Source organism: Panthera pardus, unplaced genomic scaffold (assembly GCF_024362965.1).
Source record: "Panthera pardus isolate Hobbes unplaced genomic scaffold, ASM2436296v1 HiC_scaffold_24, whole genome shotgun sequence".
Taxonomy (NCBI): domain Eukaryota; kingdom Metazoa; phylum Chordata; class Mammalia; order Carnivora; family Felidae; genus Panthera; species Panthera pardus.
The window spans coordinates 117473840-117494636 of record NW_026526810.1 but is presented as its reverse complement, the minus strand read 5'-3'; the positions used below and the strand labels follow the sequence as shown (position 1 = coordinate 117494636).

The 20797-nt window shown below is 34.6% G+C and overlaps 1 protein-coding gene across 1 annotated transcript in view; it reads left to right on the top strand.

Moving 5' to 3' along the window:
* Positions 1-20094, top strand: part of GTF2A1 (general transcription factor IIA subunit 1) — a 43884-nt gene extending 23790 nt beyond the window's left edge. Inside the window, exons 7-9 of the mRNA XM_019461935.2 lie at positions 1743-2063; positions 7554-7643; positions 15830-20094. Of these exons, the coding sequence (XP_019317480.1) occupies positions 1743-2063; positions 7554-7643; positions 15830-15937 (519 nt within the window). The 3' untranslated portion in view covers positions 15938-20094. The remainder of the gene's footprint in view (positions 1-1742; positions 2064-7553; positions 7644-15829) is intronic.
* Positions 20095-20797: the final 703 nt, after the last annotated feature.

Sequence of the window (20797 nt, the reverse complement as noted above, 5' to 3'; positions counted from 1 at the left end):
GGTTCACAGGATCTTTGGTTTTTTTTGGATCTTGTTTTTTTGTTCTCTTCAGGTTTATTTCTTGCCATGCTTCTAGTTATCTGCTTCAGCTGCTGTTTAGATCAAAGTTAAATATTTGTATCTACTTGTGTGCCAGGTGTTAAACTCTTATACTATGAAGACAAAGAGGAAAGAGAAATGGTTATTTTCTTGAGGAACTTAGGTACTTTAAAAAAGAGACACATAAATACATAATGTTTGTATAATAGTATGAAGATAGAGGTAAGATCAGAGAAGCATTAATCCATCTGATTTACAGCTTTCCAGATTTTCTCCTGCTATTACTTTTGGGTTTCACTTGATATTACTCTTCTACTTAGAATGTCCTTTGGCCTTCGTTCCAGCAACTCCCTCCACTCCCGCTGCCCCCCAGGCAAACCAACCAACTGACCAAATGGAAAAACCTGGCTAATCTTCCAAGCACAAATGAACTCAAGTATTAACCTATTAGGAAGGCTTCTCTGACCATACCTTGTCCCTCAAGCTGAATTTAATACTCTGTCCTGTGTTTTCATAACATCATATCATACTTCTGTTACACCTTCTGTCTTTTTTTTTTCTTTAAAGTTTGTTTATTAGAGCGTGCAAGCAGGGGAGGGGCAGAGAGAGAGGGAGAGAGAATCCCAAGCAGGCTGTGCACTGTCAGCATGAAGCCCAGAGCTTGAACTCCGAAACCAAGAGTTGGACGCTCACCCAACTTGAGCCACCCAGATGTCCTTAAGCCTTCTATCTTCTTGAGTTGTTTTATTGCTTTGCCTATGCACCATTAATCTGTAAACTTCTTAAGAGAAATATTGTTTTATTTTGCATTCCTTGAAACTAAAGGCAAGTAATTGCCATTCATTGTTTTTATTTATCACTAGGAAGTCTCTGCTTTTTATTTATTAAGTATAATTATAAATATGTTTATTATAAAAGATATAATTAATATTTGTTGATATGTTCTTTTTGAGTTGTGGTTTACCTTAGAATTCCAGATGCTGAAAGGAACTTGAGAAATTGTCTGATCTGGTGTGGTTGCATGGTTAAAATCAGCTGGGGAGCTTTAAATGATTACATTTCTGCTCACACCAGTTAAATCAGAATAATAGGACTGGGGCCCAAATACCAGTATTTTTTAAGTTACCAGGTGGTTGTAATTTGCAGCCAGGGTTGAGAACCATTGATCCTAGTATAACAGTGAAGTGACAAAAGCCAAGGGAGGTTAAGTGACATGCCTCTGCTACATCTCTACCTGGGATCTTAGACAAAACTAGGACCTAAGACTTCACATTTCCAGTGCGGTGTTCTCCACAGGGAGGCAGTGTAACATAATAATTAGAGCAAAGTCAGAAAGTCTAGCTTAAGATTTTGCCTTTTAGTGACTGGCAGGTTGGTGAGTTACTATACCTATCCATACATCGAATAAATAAACTTATATGTAACTCTTAGTCCAGAATCTGCCATGTACATATACAGAGCAAGTGCTCAGTAAATGAAACAGTTATTTTCAGAAAATCTTTTTTCCTTCAGAAATTTGAATGGTAAAATGGAAGTGGATCAGTATACTAGTTAAACATTCCTTTTATGCCTTGGTAGTTTTAACGGTGTGAGATACGGTCATTTTTGGTGACTCTTCAGCTTTTAGGTCTGTCTGTGTACCACATGAAACTGAGCTGCTTGGTCCTCTGACTAGTTTTTAATATGGGTTTCTTTTGCCTTAGGTACTGGCCCCTCTTCCTGGAGGGATTTCACCACAGACGGGTGTCATCATTCAGCCACAGCAAATCTTATTTACAGGAAATAAGACTCAAGTTATACCTACAACAGTGGCTGCACCAACACCGGCACAGGCACAGATAACTGCAGCTGGCCAACAGCAACCACAGGCCCAGCCTGCTCAGCCACAAGCTCCATTGGTGTTACAGGTTGATGGAACTGGGGATACGTCATCTGAAGAAGATGAAGATGAAGAAGAAGACTATGATGATGATGAGGAGGAAGACAAAGAGAAAGATGGAGCTGAGGATGGGCAGGTAGAAGAAGTAAGTTTGTAGTAAAAGACTTGAAACGAGAAACTATTAGTTTCTTTTATCCAGTGCCAAACTGATGAATTATATTCTATTTTTTCAGAGGCTGTTAGGGTATTATACAATACAGATTTTAATATAAAGTTAGATTTTTAACCTAATAAGGGTTTTAGATTTTTCTGGTTGTATTTATCTTCATGAAGTATTGTTTCATATAGCTGACAATAAAAAATGTGTATCAAATTGAGTTGTATTTATAAAGGGGGTGGAGACAGTGTACGTAATGCTAGTTTTCTGGCTTATGCATTCACGATATGGTTTAAACATACGACATTGGTAGAACAGATAAATATGGTTAATCTTTTGCTTCAGTAATTAGAAAGGTATGGCAACATTTGGGAAGAGAGGAAACTTGAGAAAAAAGCTGAACGTGACTTCCTTTTGGTCTGTATTCCATATCAGTTCCTTACATCACTTTATCTACTCTTAGTGTCCATCATGAGTTAAGCAAAGTATTCTTTCTTAGTCTTTCTTAGTTATGTATTTCTAGAAGCGTATATCTTTGTTTATATATCTTTGTTTTCCTTAGTGTTCTTGCTTAGTTACTTGTGTTCAAGGTGACATTTGTCTTAACAGTTTTCATTGTTACTGCTTTCTGCAACCTAAGATGTAAATTTGTTTATCCTAGTACAAATTTCTTTAAATTATCTAATGTTTTTTTAAAAAATATTTAAGATAAAAACATCCTTACATCCACCTCTAGTTAAAAATAATCCCATACTTTGTTCAAGTCCCCTGAGTGCCTCGCCCCAATCCCCATTCTCTTCCCTCTTCCTTCTGTCATCAGAGTAACCATGCTCATGAATTTTGTGTTTACCATCTGTACTTATATTCCTGAAGAGCATATTGTTTAATTGTGAATGCCTATTTATAACATAAATGGAGTAATTTCTGTATTCTTCTGCAGGTTGACTTTTTTTTCCCCTCAAGGTGGTATTTCTGAGGTTCATCTAAGTTACTGCATATACCTAGAATTATTTTCACTGTTGAATATACCATAGCTTATTTATCCATATCTGATGTGATGGGTTGTGTCTACTTGTTTACTGTTATAAAATATTTTGGAGTGTGTCTTCTGAGGACACACGCATGACTTTCTTTTAAGTGTTATACCTAACCATTGAATTACTAGATTCTAAGGCATGCACATCTTCAACTTTACAATAAAATGCCAGATTGTACTAATGTCTTCACTGATACTTGATATTGTTAGGCTCCTTAATTTTTGGCAGTCTGATAGGTAGAAAGTGGTGTTTCTTTTTGGTTTTAATTTGCATTTCCTTGATTAATCATGATATTTATCATCTTTGATTCTTTCATGTTTTCTCAGTTGACAATTAAATATTAAAAAGGGCAGCTTTTCTTACCTCATTGGCTAAACCTTCCAGAACAATATTGATTAAAAATAGCAGGCACCCTTACCTTGTTGTTTTTTTTTTTTTTTTTAAAGTTTGTTTATTTATTTTGAGAGAGTACGTGCGTGCAAACAGGGGAGGAGAAGAGAAAGACGGGGAGAGAGAATGCCGAGCTCCACTGAGTGTGGAGCCACGTAGGGTTCAATCTCAGGACCCTGGGATCATGACCTGAGCTGAAATAAAGAGCCACATCAAGAGACGCTCAACCACTGAGCCACCCAGATGCCCCTTTCTTATCTTATTCTTAATCTTAAAGGGAACCCTTTCTATGATTCACTATTTAATATAATGTTTACTATAGATTTTTTATGGATATCTTTTCTCTGGTTAAGGAAGTTCTCTTTTATTCAAATTAAGAGCTTTGCTTTATTTTTTATATCATAAATAAATATTGAATTTTATTAAACACTTTTTCTGCAACTATTAGATCATCATACAATTTCTTATCCTTAATCTGTTATTTATAACTACTTGCACTAATTGGTTTTCTACATGTAAACCAATTTTGTATTCCTGGGATAGCATGACTTGAGTATTGCCCTTTTTATGAATTGCTGAATTACTTACACTTAGTTCAGGATTTTTGCATGTATATTCATGAACAATACTGTCTGATTTTCTGTTCTCATACTCTTTACTAGGTTTTCAGGTTTATGATAGTCTTATAAAATGAATTCTGGCAAATATTCCATCTTCCTTGGACTTTTTTTTTCTAAGATTATACTTAATTGTTCTGTGAATATTTGTTAAAGTATGCTGTTAAAAATATCTGATGCTAGTAATGTCTTTACTCTGTTCAAGTATCTTTCTTTTTGAGACTGAATAAGTTATATTTTCTAGTATTACATATTTAAATGTTTAATTAGCATAAAGTTAATGATAATCTTTTTGGTGTCAGAATCATATGTAGTCATTTCCTTTTTTTTAATATTCTCATTTCTGATATTTGTGTCTTCTTGCCCTTCTTTTCTTGTTCAGTTTTGCCAGAGGCATATTGATTTCATTGATGTTTTTTAAGAATCAACTTTTAGCTTTATTCTCCTTAGTGTATTTTTTTCTATTTCATTAATTCTTGTTGTGACTAAACTGTTTTATTTGTAGAGAATATGATCTGTGTGACGGGACTTGCTTTATGTGGTCACTATTTGCATATGCTTCTGTATGTTTGAAAAGACTGTTTTCTGCAGTTGTTTTGTTGTCTTCTGTATGTACCATTAGAATTAGATGTTAATCGTTTTCTTTGGATAGTCTACTTACATATCTAAGGTAAGATATGTCTACCTTACTAAAATTTTTGTGTGCTGACACCATCATTGATTACTGAGTGAGATATGTTCAGATCTCCTACTATGATAGTGGATTTGTTTTGTTTTCATTATGCTTTTTATAATTTGAACCTAAAAATGGATGTACATAAGCTTAAATATGTGTTTTCCAGTGAATTGAACCATTTATGATTATATAGTTTCCTGTTTTATCTACAGTTTTTTTCCCCATACAGTCTGTTTTGTGTGACATTAATAGAGCCATGTCAACTTTGTTCAGTTAGAATTTGCCTGCCTGGTATGGCTCTATTCATTCTTTTACTTCAACATTTTTTTGGATCCCTAAGTTTTAAGCGTGTCTTTTTTATGTGAAATACTGCTATGTATGCTGTCATGTTACAAAATTTTTATATGGGCCAAGACTATTCAGTAGGAAAGAATGGTCTTATTCAACAAATGTAGCAACCAAATATCCATCCGCATGCAAAACAGTGAAGTTGGACCCCTACCTCACACCATATACAAAATTAGCTCTTAATGGGTCAAAGACCTAAATGTAAGAGCTAAAACTATAAAACTCTTAGAGGAAAACAGGACAGAAGCCTCACAACACTGGTTTTGTTAATAGTTTCTTAGATGGGACACCAAAAGCACAGGGAATAAAAATAATAATAATAATAACATGGACTTAATAGATTAAAAACTTATGTGTGTCTAAGGACTATGTCCAAAAAGTGAAAAGTCCGTCTACAAAATAGGGGAAAATATTTGCAAATCACATACCTGATTAGAGCTTAATATCCAGAATAGAGAACTTTTAAAATTCTACAACAAACAACTCTATTCCAAAGTGAGCAAAGGACTTAAATAGACATTTCTCCAAGGAGGATATACAGATAGCCAACAAGCCTGTGAAAAAATGTTCAATATTACTGTTTATTACAGAAATGCAAATCTCAAAACCACAAAGAGATACCACTTGATGTTTATTTACCGGGATGGCTGTAATCACAAAAGAAAAAAGGGAGACAGATGTGGGGCATGCCTGGGTGGCTCAGTTGGTTAAGTGTCCGACTCTTGATTTTGGCTGAGGTCATGATCTGACAGTTGTGAGATCGAGCCACGTCTCAGGCTCCACACTGAGCCTGTTTGGGATTCTCTGCCCCCCTCTCTCTCTTTCTCTCCCCCCCCCCCCCCCCCCGCTCCCATCCACTCTCTCAAAAAAAAAAAAAAAAAATGCTAATAAGAGAGAGACCAGATACTGTTGGGGATGTGGAGAAATTGGAATTCTTGTGCATCGCTGATGGAGATGCAAAATGGTATAGCTGCTGTGGAATATGGTTTGGGGGGTTCCTCAAAATGTTAAGCGTAAAAATATCATATGACCCAGCAATTCTTCTAAGTATATGTATAGGAAAATTGAAAATAGGTATTCAAACAGAAGCTTGTGTGTGAATGTTCAAAACTGTTTACAAAATCCAAAAAAATGTAAATAACCCAAATGTCTATCAGTTGGTGGAGGGACAAATTAAAATGTGGTTTATCCATACAACGAAGTATTATTTAGCCAGGAAAAGGAACAAAGTACTGGCTTATGCTACAGCATGGATGAACCTCACACATTATAAGTTAAAGAAACCACACCACAGGTTATATGTGTATATTGTATGTTTCCATTTATATGAAATATCTAGAGGTAAATATATAGTGACAGAAAGCAGTAAGTCGGGGGCTGGGAAGAGGTGGGAATGGGGAGTGACTGCTTAATGGTAAAGGTGATGAAATTATTCTGGAATTAAACAGTGGTGATAATTGCACACATTGTGAATGTACTAAGTATGATTGGTTGTACACTTTAAAATGGTTAAAGTGGTGAATTTTATGTGAATTTTACCTCAATAAATTGCTTTTACCTTTACATTGGTGATAATCTATTTTAAATGAAAGAATACATATACATACACATATATGTGAGATACAGGCCTAGTTATAGACATAGACTTAATATCACCTTATTTTCCTTTCCACTTTTATTTTGTCCTGTCTTCTTTTTCTCTGTTAATTAAAAATTTGGGTTATATCTTTTATCCTCTCAAATAACTGAGGTCAAATTTAATATCTTTGGTCATTTTATACACTAGTTAGATCTTGGTCTTTAATTCTTTTGGGGACTGAGATCCTTTCCCACCCTTCCACAGGTCCCCTTTTCATTTGAATGCCTTAGGTAATTATACTGCAAGCCTCCACCATTACCATCAGAATGGTAGACTTGCTAATATTATAAACAGTCTTAGTCCTCAGTGTTGTATACACAAGCCAGACTCCTAGCCTGTTTTAGAGCCCCTTTTTCCTCCAACTTCACCATTTTTTCCCCTTTTACTCTGCTACTTCTGGTGGTACATAATGCCATTATCTCATTAAACCTTTGTATTTTCTTAGGTCCCCTTCTAGGCATTTAAACAGTTATTGAAGAGAATAATCGTGTGCTATTCTGAAAGAATGAAGGAAATAAAATCTCTTTTCAGACTTTAAAGTTATGTAGCTTAACTACTTTAATTTTTGGTTTCTTGCTGGCATTTCAGTACCCTTGGCAAAGTCTTAACCATAGCTGATTAACAATATGTTTGTGGTGTATATGTGTGTGTGTGTGTATGGTTCTATCTGACCCTTCATTCTCGAAGAACATCAAAGTCATTGTGTATTAGAAGGGGCTTTTTCTAGTAACACGTGAAGTATAAATAAATCCTGTTCTTTCTTATTTGTAGGAGCCCCTCAACAGTGAAGATGATGTGAGTGATGAGGAAGGACAGGAACTCTTTGATACAGAAAATGTTGTTGTATGCCAATATGATAAGGTAAGGATTTTATCAGATTACTGACATTTTTTTGTTATGATTTCTTCCCTAAATATCTGTTCTACCTTGTTCAAACATTTGGGCAGCTAATTGATGCCTCTTACATTCAGTATAAACAGTGAATGAAAACATTGTTATAGTTGATTATTTTAATAAAATGAGAAATTATTTATGTAGCTGTACATTTGAAAAATGTTACAGTAAAATCATGAGGAGAGGTAGGTGTTTTCCAATTTACTCTGTCTTCCACTTGTTAACAAAGTAAACAGAGGCACTTTGAGGTTGTCCTTTAACATTAATAATCTAGTGGAATAACCCCATTTTCCCTTTAGCTTCAACTACTTTAAAACTAAAAGGCTTTAATTGAATTCTGTCACTTTTTTTTTTTATTACTAAGGACAGAACTAGGGCAATAAGCAGGACTGATAACAAATAGATGTGTTTTTACTAAAAATCATTTAAAAAATTATTCACCTTTGCTTTATTTTGGTAGCATTAGGTATTTTTAAACTAGGTGTCTGAGAATTGGTTATTGAATCTTTGTTTTCCTAGTTCTCCAGAAGGATGCTACCATCCAAGTATCTTTGTTGTAGTTATAGGCATTATTGTTGAGATTTTGTTACTTGCTGAAACATTTAATTTGGAATAAAATTGTTTGCTGATTATAATCATTAAATTTATAATAAATCTACAAAGTATATTGCATTTATAATTTAATTTCAGCAGTGGTCTTTACAAAATGATGAAAACCCTAACCGAAGCAATTGGGTTTTTGTTTGTAAGCACCACTCATTCATGAAACAAATACTTACTAAGTATCTACATGTGCCAGGCACTGGAGCTGCAATCATGATTATGCAAAATTTGTGCTCTGCATGAATTTCCTTAACAAATGATGAAGAGCTTAAATTTGTGTTGCTTCTATAGAAATGAATTTCCTAAGTAGCCATGCTTATTGCAAAGAGAACTGTAGGGAAATGTCAAAACAATGAATCTTAACATTTTGTAATGAAAAGGTAAAGTCAAACCAGTTAATTTATCAGAGAGATTACGGAATAAAGTCCGTGAGGCCATTGATACCGAATTACCAGAGCATCCACTCTTGTACTGTGTGACTTTTGGATAAGCTTCTTAAAACCTTATGTTATAATAAATGTAGTTTCTTGTTACATTTATGTAGAGGAAGAGTATTAAGGTTAAAATAGATACCAATAAACCTTTGTTGTCAGGAAATGTGAAAGGAACCTCATACAACTAAATTATCCAGAACACAATTTCTTTTTTTTTTTTTTTTTAATGTTTATTTATTTTTGAGAAAGAGCTTTCAAGCATGCAAGCAGGGGAAGGGCAGAGAGAGAGGGAGATAGACAATCCCAAGCAGGTTCTGTGCTGTCAGCACAGAGCCTGACATGGGGATCGAACTGAGATTATGAGATTATGCATGAGATTATGACCTGAGCTGAAATCAGGAGTCAGACGCTTAACTGATGGAGCCACCCAAGCACCCCCAGAACACAATTTCACGATGACAAGAGGTCAGATTTATTGGGCTAGGGAGGCCTTTACCCTAGCTAGATTGAAGAATATACTTCTCAGTATTTTCATATTATAAGAATGGTTGTATTCTCCTTTGTTATAAATTGTGCATATAATATTTGAAATGTTCAAATTGGTTTGATTTGCTCCTAAAGACATTTTAGTGTTTTAAACAGAAACCCAAAATAGCTTTAAATAGTATATTGAATGATAAACAATTGTAAAGTTTACAGAGATCTAATTTGTAGAATCAAGTGAGTTCTGGAGGGCTGGGCTTGATGTTTTAGTCAATGATAAAGAACACTGGTGTTCTATGAATTTGTTAAAATAGGGTTGGATATAGTTTGAGCAACTTGTATTTTAGGATTTTATATTTGAAGCCTAAACTTTAGAATTTCAATAGTGAGTCAATTTTAGAATACATTATCTTATTTATAGAAAGAATAATGAAGTCAATGTTGCCAATCAAAACCATAGTTAAACCTAATAATGAGGCAGAGTTCTCTCTTATTATGAATAAAGACTGATGGCATTAGGTGTTGAGGCTTCAGCTTTATTGGTAATTTTACTTAATATGCTTGAAGTGTTGAGTATATGGACTATTATTTGATCCTGAAACTTTTTTACATTTGCTTTTTGCATGTTGTCTTACAGCAGAATGCCATCAATTTCTTTACTTGTCTGGGGAATTTCTTTTTCTGGGCTACTCAACACTTTCTTGTTTATATAAACCCATTGTCTTTCAGGTTGCAGTCACTTGCTTCATGCTGGAAATAAATTTGTATACCCATTTTTGGATAGCTACTACTTTCTCTGTAGGAGTGGTAAAGAAAAGAGGAAACAGAGGTCTTTTCATTCAACAGTGTCTATGATGTACCAGGAAACTGTGCTAGGAGGTTGACATACTCTAGTGAACAAAATAAAACAGTTCCTGCCATTAGGAAGTTTAGTCAAGGGAAACAGATGCTAAAACTTAATAATAAATTATTATGGTATGTTAGAAGCTGATAATTGGTATGGATAATTGGTAGGAAAGGGACAGGTTACAGTTTTTAAAAGATTAGTCTTATTAGATCTTTTGAAAAAATAACATTTGAACAAGACTTGAAGAGAGCTGGGGTGCCTGGGTGGCTCAGTTGGTTGTGTCTCTTGATTTTGGCTCAGGTCATGATTTTCAAGGTAATGGGCTCGAGCCCCACGGAGTAGAGAGCCAGCTTGAGATTTCTCTCTCTCTCTCTCTCTCTCTCTCTCTCTCTCTCTCTCTCTCTCTGTCTCTGCCCATCCCCTGCTCACACTCCCTTTTGCAAAATAAATAAACTTAAAAAAAACAACAACAAAAAAAAAACCTCTTGAAGAGAGTTAGCCTTGTCATTATCTAATAACAGAGCCTGCTTGTTGTGTGTGAGGGGTGGCACAGGGGCCAGACCAGAATTGTTGGACTGGGGATGCAGGGGAGGGGATATAGTAGTAGATTAAGTCAGAGGTAAGTGGGGGCAGGTGGTGTGGAACTTCGCAAGGGTGTGGGTTCTTGTGCGTGAATTGGGAAGTTATTGGAAGGTTTCAAATAGATAGATGTAGTTATCACTTACATTTTAATTCTAAAAGGATTACTTTGCTTTCTTTATTGAGAGTAGATTGTGTAGAGGAAGCAGAGGTGAAACAAGGAGACTAACAGGATGTTGTAATCCAAGTGAGAGACAATGGTGAGTCAGGCTTGGGGGATAGTGTTGGAAATGGTGAGAAGCAGCTGAATCTTGGATATGTCTTGAAGGCAGAATCAGCAAGATTTTCTCTTCCTGGCTATGTGGTAGAAAAGAAAAAGAGGAATCAAGAATGATTCCAACATTTTTTGATGAGGACCCAGAAAGAAGAATGGAGATGCCATCAGCTCAGAAGGGAATCTTATCTACATAGTGTATTTTTCAACCAGAGCTATAAGACCACTTAATGCAAGAGTTTCTGCCCAGTCTACAGTTTTAATTTTATGTTGCTCTATTTTCTTGTACTAAGTAAGAAAAATTTGGTAAATATTAAATGTGTATATAAAGTTTAACTCAGTGATCTAGGGGAAAAGTATGACAGTTTTCAAATACATGAAGGATATATATATATATATATGTGTGTGTGTGGGTGTGTGTGTGTGTGTGTGTGTGTGTGTGTGTGTGTGTGGGTGGGTGGGTGGGTGTATTTTGTTTTTTTGTTTTTTTAATTAAGTCCCTGAAGGTAGAGTTAGGATCAGTAAGTGGAAGTTTCGAGAAAGCAGATTTCAGTAAGCGGTAAAATATGAAAGACTTGTAGAGAGCAGCCCCAGAATGGAATAACTTAATTTGCAATTCTTTGACACTCCCCCCCCCCCCCCCCAATCCTACTTAAGCAGACAGTGAACAGCAGTTTGCCAAGAATATGCTATGGAAATGTTTGCATTGGGAAGTTAGACTGTGGAATTTTAGGAATGAGTTCTCAGAACGTATCTGTACAAGTGAACATTTCTGGATAATTATATGAAATGACCTGATTTAGTAAAAAGTGTGTTAGACCAGAACTTGAGAATCATCTTTGTCATTTATTAGCAATATACCCCTGGTCAACTCATTGAACGTCTCCAGGCATGATTTCCTCTTTCGAATATGAAAGCCTAACCTACTCAATTTTGAAGTCCCTTTAAACCAGAGAAGAGGGAGAACGGTTGGTCTTTCTTTGAAGATGTGGAGCTTGAACCGAAAATTGAATGATGTATGGGACTTGGAAAAGGAAGAAAGGGCATTTCAGTTGATTAAATTTTGTGACTTCTTTTTCCCCTTAAATCCATGAATTGCAAACAACTAAAAACTATAAATGAAAGTAAAGATGGGAATGCCCAAGGTCTGGTCCAGTTTGAACACTGCCATTCCCCCTTTGGCTTAATTGCAGATATACATAGTTTTTGAAATCTAAGTAATCAGATATATTTGTTAAATACTGCCAAGTATAAGGTTCCACGTTAGGTCTTGAGAAAACGATGTTTTACTTTGGTAGGAGAAAATAATTTATATATATATATACTTAGAAATGATACTAGAAATGTGTTTAGGAATACCACTGAAAATTAACAATTAGACTACTTTTTGAGGCACCTGGGTGGCTCATTTGGTTATGCATCTGACTCTTGATTTCAGCTCAGGTCATGATCTCATGGTTCATGAGATTGAGCCCCGCATAGGGCTCTGCGCTAACATTGCAGAGCCTGCCTGGGATTCTGTCTCTCACTCCCCCAACCCCTGCCACGTGCATGCGTAGTGCTCTCTCTCTCTGTCTCTCTCTCTCAAAATAAATAAATTTAAAAAAAAAAAGTACTTTTAGCTGATGTGATTAGGGAAAGCTTTGAGAATAGTTATTTTTGAGGTGGATCTTGAAATAGGAATTGAATTTGTAAAAATGGGAGCAAGGGATGAGACTTCTTTTGATTGAAATAAAGTCTTTGAGAAATGTGGAGGTAGGAAATAAGCTTGGAAGGTGAGTTGTTACCAGGTCATTTAGAAATAGAAATAGTCAAGCAGAGGTGATTGGGTTTTTTTTTTTAGGTTTTGTTTGTTTTTTTTTTTAATGTTTATTTTTGAGAGAGAGAGAGAGAGTGGGAGTAGGGGAGGGACAAAGAAAGGGAGACACAGAATCCAAAGTAGGCTCCAGGCCCTGAGCTGTCAGCACAGAGCCCGATGTGGGGCTTGAACTCATGAACCACAAGATCATGACTTGAGCCAAAGTCAGATGCTTAACTGTCTGAGCCACCCAGGCACCCCTCAAACTCTTGTAAAACACAGAAGAGGGAACATTGTACTAAAATCATTTTATAAGTTCAGTATTACCCTGACACCAAAACCAGACAAGGACACCACAAGAAAAGAAAATCATAGTAGGCCAGTATTCCTAATGAACATAGATGCCAAAATCCTCAATAAAATAGCAGCAAGCTGAATTCAACAATGTATTGAGATGATCATATACCATGACCAGGACCAAGTGGTCTTTATTTTAGGGGATCCAAGGGTGATTCAACATACACAAATCAATCAATGTGATAAAAAAATTTTCAAACTTTTTTAATTAAAAAAATTTTAAAACTCTTAAGATCATTTCAGTAGATGCAGAAAAAACATTTGGCTGAATTCAGCATGCATTTATGATAAAAACTCAACAAAGTGAATATTAGAGGGGCCGTATGTACCTCAACATAATAAAAGGCACTCATGACAAACGTGCAGGTAACATACTCAAAGATGAAAAGCTGAAAGCTTTTCCTCTAAGATCAGGAACAAGATGGGTGTTTAATTCTTGCCATTTTTATTCACCATAATAGTAGAGGCTCTAGCCAGAGCATTTAGGCAAGAAAAAGGAAATAAATAGCATCCAAATTGGAAAGGAAGAAGTAAAACTGTCACTATTTACAGATGACATAGTATTATATATTATATATAGAAAACCCTAAAGACTCCACCAAAAAAACTAATAATTCAGTGAAGTTGCCAGGTATAAAATCAATATACAAAATACGTTGCATTTCTGTATGCTAATAAACTATCAAGGAAGTCAAGAAAACAATCCCATTTATAATTGCATCAAAAAGAATAAAATACTTTGGAATGAATATAGCCAAGGAGATGAAAGACCTGTGCACTGAAAACTGAGACATTGGTGAAAGAAATTGACGAAGACACAAATAAATGAAAAAATATTTTGTGCTCATTGATTGGAAGAGTTAATATTACAGTGTCCATACTACCTAAAGTGATCTACTGATTTAGTTCAGTCCCTACCAGATTTCCAAGGAATTTTCATAGAAATGGAACAAAAAATTCTAAAATTCAAAAGACCCTGAAAAACCAAAGGTAACTTAAGAAAGAAAGAGGCATCATGCTTTTTTATTTTATTTTATATTACAATACTGTAAAAAAACAGTATGGTATTGACATAAAACCAGACGTTCAGATCAGTGGAACAGAAGAGAGCCCAGAAATAAATCTACGTATACGTAGTCAATTGATTTACAACAAAGGAGCTAAGAATATACAGTAGGGAAAGGACAGTCTCTTACATGAATGGTGCTGGGAAAACTGGGCAGGCACATGCAAAGGAATGAAACTGGACTGCTATCTTACAACATAAGATGGATTAAAGACTTGAATGTGAGATCTGAAACCATAAAACTAGAAGAAAACATGGAAGTAAGTTCCTTGACATGGGTCTTGGTGATGATTTTTTAGATTTGGCACCAAAAGCAAAGGCAACAAGAGCAAAAATAAACGGGAATACATTAAACTAAAAAGCTCCTGCACAGCAAAGGAAACCATCAACAAAATGAAAAGGCAACCTACAGAATAGGAGAAAATACTTGCAAATTATATATCTGATAAAGAGTTAATATCCAAAATGTATGGAAGCTCACTCAGGTCATGATCTCCCGGTTTGTGAGTTTGAGCCCTGCGTCGGGCGCTCGCACTCTCTCTCTCTCTCCCTCTCCCCCCTCCCACCCCCCTCCTCACTTCTGTCTCTCTCAAAATAAATGAACTTAACAAAATAAAAAGTAAATGAAACATGGGCAGAAGAACTGAATAGATGTTTTTCCAAAGAAGACGTAAAATGGCCAACAGGTACATGAAAAGGTACTCAACATCACTATCTGTCAGAAATACAGATCAAAACCATAATGAGATACCACCTCATACCTGTTAGAATGACTGTTATCAAATGACAAGAAAAACAAGTGTTGGTGAGGTTGTGGGAAAAAAGGAATCCTTGTACACTTTCGGTAGGAGTGTAAATTGGTATAGCCACTGTGGACAACTGTGGAGGTTCCTTGAAAAATCAAAAATGGAACCACATATGATCCAGCAGTTCTGCTTCTTGGGTAGTTATTCGAAGGAAATGAAAGCACTAACTCTGAAAGGTTTATGTCCTCCCATGTTCATTGCAGCATAATTTACAGTAGTCAAGACAAGGAAGCAACCTAAGTGTCCATCAGTGGATGGGTGGATAAAGAAAACATGGTATATGTTTACATACACATGATGTATTTGTATATTATTGTATGCAGCCATAAAAAAGAAAGGAGGCTTGTTGTTTATGACAACTTGGATGGACCTTGAGAGCATTATGCTAGGTGAAGTAAGTCAGAGAAAGGCACGTACTGTATTATTTCACTTATTTGTGGATTCTACAACAACCAAGCAAAAATAAACCAAAAAACAACTGAACTCATAGAAACAAAATGGTCATTGCCAGAGGCCAGAGGTTGGAGACTGGGGCAAATGTGTGAAGGGGGTCAAAAGTACAAACTTGCAGTTATAAAATAAGTAAGTCCTACAGGTGTGAAATACAGCATGTTGATTATAGGTAATGCCATATTATATATTTGAAAGTTTTCAAAGAGTAGATCTTAAAAGTTCTCATCACAAGAAAACAAATTTGCAACTATATATAGTGATGAGTGTTAATTAGACTTATGATCATTTTATAATACCGAATCATGTTGTGCAGCAGAAACTAATGTTACCTGTTATCTGTCAATTAAAAATAATTTGTAAATGCAATAACGTACAAGACAAAAGTTTTTTTGATGTGAATGGGTTTTCGTTTCCTATCTTTTGTACTCTTACGTTCTTTTTTTGTTTCTTTAGATACACAGAAGTAAAAACAAATGGAAATTTCATCTCAAGGATGGCATTATGAATCTTAATGGAAGAGATTATATATTTTCCAAAGCCATTGGAGATGCAGAATGGTGAAGAGTTGGTTCTTTTATTTTATAAATAAACAAAAGAAACTTAAAAAAAAATTTTAAGTGGACAGTTTGAAACTTGGGACATACACCAACCAAAACTTAACTTCTGCATGTCAGAAAAGTGCAGTAGAATCAAAGCTACTGGAACAAAGAGACCTTGACAACATAGACACTACTTCTAACTGGCAAGCCATGGAACTGTAGCACCTGGGGTTGTTGGGGTGGGGGAGGCTGGGGTTTTGGAAAGCCGTAATTGTTGATTTTAAATACAGGTACCTGCCACCAGTAATTAGCATGTAAAGCTTTGTCTATATTCCTTCCTCCAACTTGGGTTCAATCAGAAGATATTTGTTGGAACGAACTGAAGAAAATTCCCTTTTGATAGATTGACCTGAAACTGCTTATTGTATGTGGTTATATTTGGTAAAAATTGCGTGTGAGCTTTTTACAAAAGGGTAAGAATTATGGTGTTGAATTTTAATTCACTTGTATAAGGAAACAATTTAGAACTCTCATAATAGGTCTTAAATATTTTTACTAGCTATTCTCCCTCAGTAATATATACCTCTTCCTTCCCTGCTTTATGAAACATCTGTTTAAGAGTTAAAGGAAGTAATCAGTGATCACAGTTTGGAGACAAAATTTGACCCAGGAATGGATATTTATTTTAATTAGGTTCTCATTAAATGTAATTTAAAGACTTGGGTCTCATTGAGTTGAGCAGAATTAAAATGATGACTTCGGTTTCCTTCCAGAAAAATCATATTTGTTTTTTTTTGTTGTTTTTTAGTCCCATACCTTAAAAAGAAACCCCGGAGTGGCTCCTCAGGAATACAGTTTTAGTTCACAGAGGTACCATCTAGCTGAAATTACATACACATGAATAGATAGATTTTTTTTCCTGTTGGACTGAAGAATATGCTTATATGTGTTTAATCTTTAAGCTAATATTCAGATAATACTCTGTATTGATTGAAGCATTCATTGGGCAGGTGGTGAGGACCTGGATTTTTCTTAAACGATTTAGTAACTATTAAAGTTTCCTGTATTTACTAGTAAAGAATTTAAAAACTCTTCTAATTGGGGAAAAAAAAACACTTTTAATTGCAACTTTGTAATTTGAGGGGAAATTTTGGGGGTTAGAGGGGGATGGGCCACTAAGTACATATTTACCTCTCTTTGATTTGGTGGCCCTTCCAGGCCATTGATAATGTATACATGGGCTCCAGTTTGCACATCGAGAAGAAAGCATAGAAATTTGACTTGTATATTAAGAATAATAGAAATTTAATATGTATATTAAGAATACACAGCTCTGTATTCTCTAAGGGGCTCTAAAGAACAATGTGGCAGTGCTGTGTTCCGTGTGAACTAGTTGCCTGGGAGAACTGTAGGATCACTTGTCTTCACCTATATTTTATAACTAATTCTTTTCATGGTCTATCTTGGCAAAATTCACATGTGGTAAAGTTACTCATATATTGATTTTTTTTTTTAAGTCTTCCATTTTTGTCTTCCTTTTTATTTGCCTTTATATGTGTTTCTAGAAGTAACATAGAAACGCTTTACATTGCAAAGAGAAACTGTGAGCTATTATATGTTTGTTTTTTTAACACAGATCTTTAAACTTCTCAAAAAGGCAAATCAATTTGTGTGTGTGTGTGTGTGTGCGTGCGTGCGTGTGCGTACTTACTTCCCACCCCGCATACCATCTTGGACCCTTTAACTTATGTTCTGAACTTTGGTGTAAATGATGGTTTCTAGCATGCTAGTAGTTAGGTTTTATTTAGATGCCATTAACTGGTAATACGGTTTTAATTTTTACTCTATTTAGTTTTTTGGAGGCGAGGTTTATTTACCCCACTACTCTCAAAGCACACACAGGTTTTTTTCTTTTTGTTAGTGAGACTGGGAGAAGAGAAGGGAGGGGGTGAAATCACAGAAGTCCTGTTGTTCATTTGTCCTTCAGTATAGTTGTTAGTAGGGTTTGTATTTACCCAATGAAGAAGTCAATGACCTGAACTACCTATGAAAGTTTAGCAGTGCTGCAATGTTGATTAAAACCCTTTGGCTATCGTAGTTCTGCTACTGAACCTTGGATTACTATATGATGTTCAGCTCATGTTTTGGGCCCTCTATGTAGACAAACATTTGTATTCATAGTAGAATTGTATACTGGCCTGTTTTTATAACATTTTCAAACATGAACAACCACTGCTTTCAGAATGACTCACTAGGGCTATTTTGAAGCAGGAAATAACCATTTGTATTTGCACCTGTATATTGCATATTAATTATGGCATACTTGGCAAATGCTTTTCTTTTACCTGTGAAAATTCTGAAAGCTGGTCCAAACAACACTGCATACCAAATTGTGCTCTTATATATTACTGCATCGTGTTCCTTTTTAATCAAATAGAATGTTTTAGTTTTATTATAGTGGCTTGCTATAAGAATGCCACTTGCTTCTCTTTTACTGTACTTGAATTCTTAATCATGCTTTTAATGTATTTAACAAATCATTTCATTAGGTTCCATAAAATGTCATTCCTTTGAAAAGGCAAGGATTCCCACTTTCAGATTTTGAAAATGAAAATAACATGTTACTTTAAAGAGGGAAAGTAGTTCAGACTTGGTATTATGAAAATAAGTAAAGGTTTCAGAAGAAGATTTGTTTAGATTTGCACAGATGGTGATGGCACCTTTTATTCCAAAAAAAAAAAAAAAAAAATTAATGTTAACAGTGCTAAGGAAAATTTACACAAAATTCTAGGTAAAGTGGGGAAATGTGTGCCTTTCAGTATATGTACCCTTTTTTGGTGGTCATTTGTATAATCAGACCATTTGAATTGCCTGAGAGCACATTTAATTTCTGTAGAGAGCCACATTTGGCTAAACCAACTCTAATGTGCAATTAGTTTCTAGAGTAAAATGTCTGTTATATGAGGGGGATCTTTATATTGGGCTTTTATATTTTTTTTAAATGTTCACATTTAACATTTCTTTCTGTTAATTAAATGCCATCATATCACATTTATATTGTTGCCTCTTAAAATCAAAGCCACCTTGATGTTATTCTTAGGAATACATCAGGATCTGAGCATGTGTATAGTGATTAAAATGTGTTCTTGAAGAGCGTATTCTAATAGATTTTCGTTTTAGACAGCAAGAACATAAAAATATAATAGCTTTTGTATAAAGATTTTCTTTTGCTATATGAAAATCAAGGATTTGGTTTTCTTTTTTCTGGCTTTTATGGAGGAATAAAAAGGGTTGACTCCCTCTAAGAGTAATTTTTGGTTATCTTATAGCAATAATGTCACCATTCTTTTCAAAAGGTAAATATGCCTTGTACAGGAATGTAGACATAATTTCCTCTTGGGAGTTCCCTTTATAACTTTGCATTTTCTTCCACTTGAGAAAATTCCTATATTTTCAGATTATTTCATCTTGGACTTTTTTGAGCTTTTGTGCAATGGAATATTTTATTGATCCATCTTTGTACATTTTCATTTTATCTCATGTCTGTTTCCCATCTATCTGTCCGCTATTTCAGATTTTGAATTCATTGGTTAAAACATAGTTGCTTTAAATAGTTCCTCATGAGTTTATGTTAAATAGTTTTGCATTTTAATCTATTATGCTATGGAAATTATTCTCAAGTTTATAATTCCCTTTTTAAGCCTGCCTTAGTCTATCTTTTGTCATTTTTATGATTTAAGGAAGAACTTTAAACACCGAGCTTACTATTTTTGTTTATTTTGAGGAACAAGAACAAGAACAAGTTCTTCCCTTAAGGGAAGAACTACGTGGAATTAGTAACTACTATTTTAGTCAAGGTTCCTTAAATCAGTCCAGTATGTGTCAGGGCTACAATTTTGGGGGAGGGGCTAATCCTTTTGCTGTTCTGAGCTACTATTGTCAACTGCTGTTGTACATACTGTTATGTGTAAGGGCGTAAATATATTTATTATGTTTGTAAAATTCATTCTGTACAATTGCAGATCAAGGTTGCTCTTCTGTGATATACAGGATATTATGTTTTAAAGACCATCTTGGAATACAATTAGAGAACTTAGTATTTTGATGTACTAAGACCTATTTTAAGTTTAATATTTTACCTTTGCAAAAACTTTAATTAAAGATGTTATTTAAAAAAGAGTAATGTTGCTTGCTTTGTTTACTAGTGTATAATATTATGTAGCCAACTGAATAAAACTATACAGTTTAGAAAGGAAAATACATTGTTAAGTTCCATTTATCAAAAAAAAAGTGTATCATTAAGTTCTATACCTTTAAGTAGAGTGGGATGACAATCTGAATTATTAAACTGTATTACAAATTCAGAGTAGCTTTAAAAAGAATAGTTGTATTTTCCAGGCACCAATAAAATGTAACTAAAATTGATAAAATTGACATATTAATTCTCCAAAGAATAGATTACTTACGATAGAATTATATGAGGACATGTTTTTAAATTATTCTGTTTAGCAAAATCTTTTCTTTAGTTTAGAGTTTGTAAGTAAATGCATAACAGGAGAATTGAATTATTGAGGTTTGTATTACATATTATATATATTTTGTGTTATTTTAGAAGGTATTAAATAATTAGGCATTTAATTTTACAGTTAATCCAAATGAATCCTTAAGAAGCTTGGGGTAGTTTTTGTTTTTGTATTTTTTAAATTCTGCTGCTACTTTAGGAAACCAAGTTTTAACAAAACAATCCTAATAAAGACATTTATTGCCAGCAAATCTTGTATTTTTGCAGTTTAAGCTACTATGTTGATCTTAACCATTTTGGCCTCAGTTTCTCCATCTGTAAAATGATGACAATCTGGTTTTGAAGACTGAGGTATAGTGC